Source organism: Odontesthes bonariensis, chromosome 13, assembly GCF_027942865.1.
Source record: "Odontesthes bonariensis isolate fOdoBon6 chromosome 13, fOdoBon6.hap1, whole genome shotgun sequence".
Lineage (NCBI taxonomy): Eukaryota > Metazoa > Chordata > Actinopteri > Atheriniformes > Atherinopsidae > Odontesthes > Odontesthes bonariensis.
The window spans coordinates 35511564-35515635 of record NC_134518.1 but is presented as its reverse complement, the minus strand read 5'-3'; the positions used below and the strand labels follow the sequence as shown (position 1 = coordinate 35515635).

The 4072-nt window shown below is 44.8% G+C and overlaps 1 protein-coding gene across 1 annotated transcript; it reads left to right on the top strand.

The window, feature by feature from the left end:
- Nucleotides 1-948: 948 nt before the first annotated feature.
- LOC142397421 (tripartite motif-containing protein 16-like) lies at nucleotides 949-3287 on the top strand. Its single transcript, XM_075480772.1, has one exon. The coding sequence runs from the start codon at nucleotides 973-975 to the stop codon at nucleotides 2644-2646; it is 1674 nt and encodes a 557-aa protein (XP_075336887.1). The 5' UTR covers nucleotides 949-972; the 3' UTR covers nucleotides 2647-3287.
- The last annotated feature ends 785 nt before the right edge of the window (nucleotides 3288-4072 follow it).

Here is a 4072-nt window from a genome sequence, read left to right as displayed (position 1 = left end):
CTGAAAATGTTTCAAATGTTGCTAAAGTTTACAGAGTTTAGAGCTTAAGGGAAATCAGCTTCAGGCCGGCTGATTTCGGCTCGGGCAGGAGCGAAATGCATTGTGGGTAAAAGCTCTGCATACTGTCTTATCGATGAGTATACAGTATGTAGTATGCGGTTTCGAACACAGCCTGTGTGAAGCTCACGGAGCTAACCGGCGCTACTTCCTGTTTTACTTGTTTCAACATAAAAGCACGTATTTCAAAATAAATTTAAAAAAACTCCTGCATTTAGAGCCAAGTTGAATTGTCTTCTCAGCGTAGTAGTTCCAGTCTAAAATATCACTTAAAGGCAAAACACACAACTGATAGCAGCAAGTCATTCAAGGAAACAGACAGTGGAGCGAGGCTTCTACATAAAAACTACAGAAAGATGCTGATGTTAAAAGTGTGTTTGCACAACAAATGTTATGGCACTTTCATTCATATGGCAGCACATTTAAAATAAAACTAAATGCTAAAAGCTATACGCTACTTTTGAATTAATTTGGGATTCTGCGTACAAATGCGATTAATCGTGATTAATCAGGGAAATCATGAGATTAATCAGATTAAACATTTTAATCGTTGCCCAGCCCTAGTTTCTAAAGGTTCTTCCTGATTTTTCAGACTCAAAACTCTGCTGCATTCACTGTGAAAGTGAAGTTTCTTTCCAAAGGGATTAAAAGAAGAACCGACCCGTGTTTTAACCATGAAGTCTGCTGTGACACAGCTTGGACTCATTTCCTGCTCACACACAGCAGCTCCGCTCGGCCCACATGTTTCCTGGTTCCCTCCCCTTCAGATCTGCAGCTCATGATGGGTGTAACCGACAGAAAGTGAACCGACCGGTTCTGTTCTCTGCACCGACACGTTATTCATTGCTCAGAGCTCAGATAAGTTTCAGTTTTCAGGAAGTGAAACTCAGTCAGTCACTGTTGCTGAGAGGAGAAATGGCTCAGAAAGGAGTTCAGCTGGACCGAGAAAGCTTCTCCTGTTCGATCTGCCTGGATCTGCTGAAGGATCCGGTGACTATCGCCTGTGGACACAGCTACTGCAGGAACTGTATTAAAGCCCACTGGGATGGAGAGGATCAGAAGGGGATCCACAGCTGCCCTCAGTGCAGGAAAACCTTCATACCGAGGCCTGTCCTGGGGAAAAACACCATGTTAGCTGATTTAGTGGAGCAGCTGAAGAAGACTGGACTCCAAGCTGCTCCTGCTGATCACTGCTATGCTGGAGCTGAAGATGTGGCCTGTGATGTCTGCTCTGGGAGGAAGCTGAAAGCCACCAAGTCCTGTTTAGTCTGCCTGGCCTCTTACTGTGAGGAACACCTTCAGCCTCATTATGATTCAGCTCCATTCAGGAAACACAAGCTGGTGGAGCCCTCCAAGAAGCTCCAGGAGAACATCTGCTCTGATCACGGTGAGGTGATGAAGATGTTCTGCCGTACCGATCAGAAGTGCATCTGTTATCTCTGCTCTGTGGAGGAACATAAAGGCCACGACACAGTGTCAGCTGCAGCAGAAAGGACTGAGAGGCAGAGAGAGCTGGAGGGGAGTCGGCAGCAGATCCAGCAGAGAATCCAGGACGCAGAGAAAGATGTGAAGCTGCTTCAGCAGCAGCTGGAGGCCATCCATCGCTCTGCTGATAAAACAGAGGAGCACAGCCAGAAGATCTTCGCTGAGCTGATCCGTCTCCTCCAGAAAAGAAGCTCTGATGTGAAGCAGCAGATCAGATCCCAGCAGGAAGCCGAAGGGAGTCGAGTCAAAGAGCTTCAGGAGAAGCTGGAGCAGGAGATCACTGAGCTGAAGAGGAAAGATGCTGAGCTGCAGCAGCTCTCACACACAGAGGATCACAGCCAGTTTCTGCACAGCTGCCCCTCAGTGGCAGCACTCAGGGGGGCTACACACTCATCCAGCATCCAGATCCGTCCTCTGAGGCACTTTGAGGATGTGACAGCAGCTGTGTCAGAGCTCAGAGATAAACTACAGGACATCCTGAGAGAGGAATGGGCCAACATCTCACTGAGAGTCGCTGAAGTGGATGTTTTACTGTCAGAACCAGAACCAGAACCAGAACCAACAATCAGAGCTGACTTCTTAAGATATTCATGTGAAATCACATTGGATCCAAACACAGCACACACATATCTGTTACTGTCAGAGGGGAACAGAAAAGTGACAATAATGGATCAACTTCAGCCTTATTCTGATCACCCAGACAGATTCACTGAGTGTCTTCAGGTCCTGAGCAGAGAGAGTCTGACTGGACGTTGTTACTGGGAGGTGGAGACGAGAGGAGGAGTTGTTGGTGTAGCAGTCGCATACAAGAACATCAGCAGAGCAGGAGGAACTGAATGCGTATTTGGATTTAATGACAAATCTTGGGCATTATATTGTTCCTCAGACAGGTATACATTTATATACAACAGCAAGCAAACCTCCCTCTCAGGTCCTCGGGCCTCCAGAGTGGGAGTGTACCTGGATCACAGAGCAGGAATTCTGTCCTTCTACAGCATCTCTGGAACCATGACTCTCCTCCACAGAGTCCAGACCACATTCACTCAGCCGCTCTGTGCTGGGATTATTATTTATAATTATGGATCCTCAGCAGAGTTTGTGTAAAGTGGAATAAATGTATTTAGTGAGCTTGTTGCTGTGATGTCTCTGCTGTTCTGCTGTTTATTTGCTGCTGTTTCCTGTGTCTGTGCAGCCATGGAGGATATCACTGCTGATCAGGAGTTTGATTCTCTGAGCTCTAAATATCAGTCGGATCCTGGTGTTGGTGTGTCTGTATGTTGTTGTTTCTCTTCCACTTCATGGAGCCCAGCAGAGGAATCAGCAGACCTTCCTTTATCACAGACTCTTTTCACATCTCATCACTTTGGAAATGGGAAAATAATCCTGGAGTTACGCTGACTTTGATTTGTTTCAGAGATCAAATGTTGTTGCTGTTTTCTGAAGCGACCAACACATGAGGAAGTCTGTTCTGAGGTGTTCAGAAACTGAATCAGGAGATCCTTCATCAGCTTTAATGTGAGAACCAGCCAAGATTTCCACAGCAAACACGACTCTGAAGGAAGCAGCAAAGTGTTTTCTTTTGTCTTCATTTCTGTGTTTCTGTGGAATCTGATGGAGAAAATGTCAAACTGATACGAGGGTCTAACTGAGGCAGTTTTCCTGTAACAGCACAAAGTCCAGAGTTCATGTTCAAAAATATTTGTCCTTTTGACTTCCTTTAATAAAACGGCTTCATCACAGAGAAACGAGTCCAGTTTTCTTTGATTTGATCTGATCCACATGTTTCAGATGATCAGTTATTATTCTGTGAGCTCTGTTGTTCTGACATTTCTTCTTTAACAGCGAAGAAACGTTTTCTTCAGCCGATAAAAACAATAAGAGAACCGATGAGAACAAACAGCAGGGACGCCACAAGCTAACAGGCTTTAGCATGAAGACGGTAAAAGGCTAAGAGAGGAACAAAAAGGACTGATGGAGGTGTTTCACACTCTTCATCCTCAGCTAAGAGACTGAGACCAGGAAACAGGTGAGAAATCTGGGCAAAGTGAGAGCACACTCATCCGAACCCCATAAATTTCGAGCTTGTGTTTTTTGGCTCTTGGAAAGGTGGCGATAAGCCAACAAAAGAGGGAAAGAAGAAGATTTAAAGTGGATTCACAAACAGCATGCGACTGCATCTTTAATCATTTTTCATTTTCAGATAAATGGACACCTCTCAAATGTAAATCAGCAGTTAATACATTTAGGTGAGCAGCATTCAGAGATAACTATAATCCATCAGAATGAATCACAGGTTGCCCTGTGATATACGTGTGACTGATTTAAAGATGCACAGACCAACAGAAGTGCTAATAATCAGTTTATTTCAAACTCCTGAACAGCATTCAGCTTCTCTCTCTTTGTGCGGTCGCGTCATTTATATTTGTCATCCTGTGTGTTTCTCTCTTTCAGAGTGAATCGATGCCGGGGAGTCTTTGTGTCCTTACCCATTTAGCATTTCTTGACTCGCCTCTTTATCAATATCGTAAAT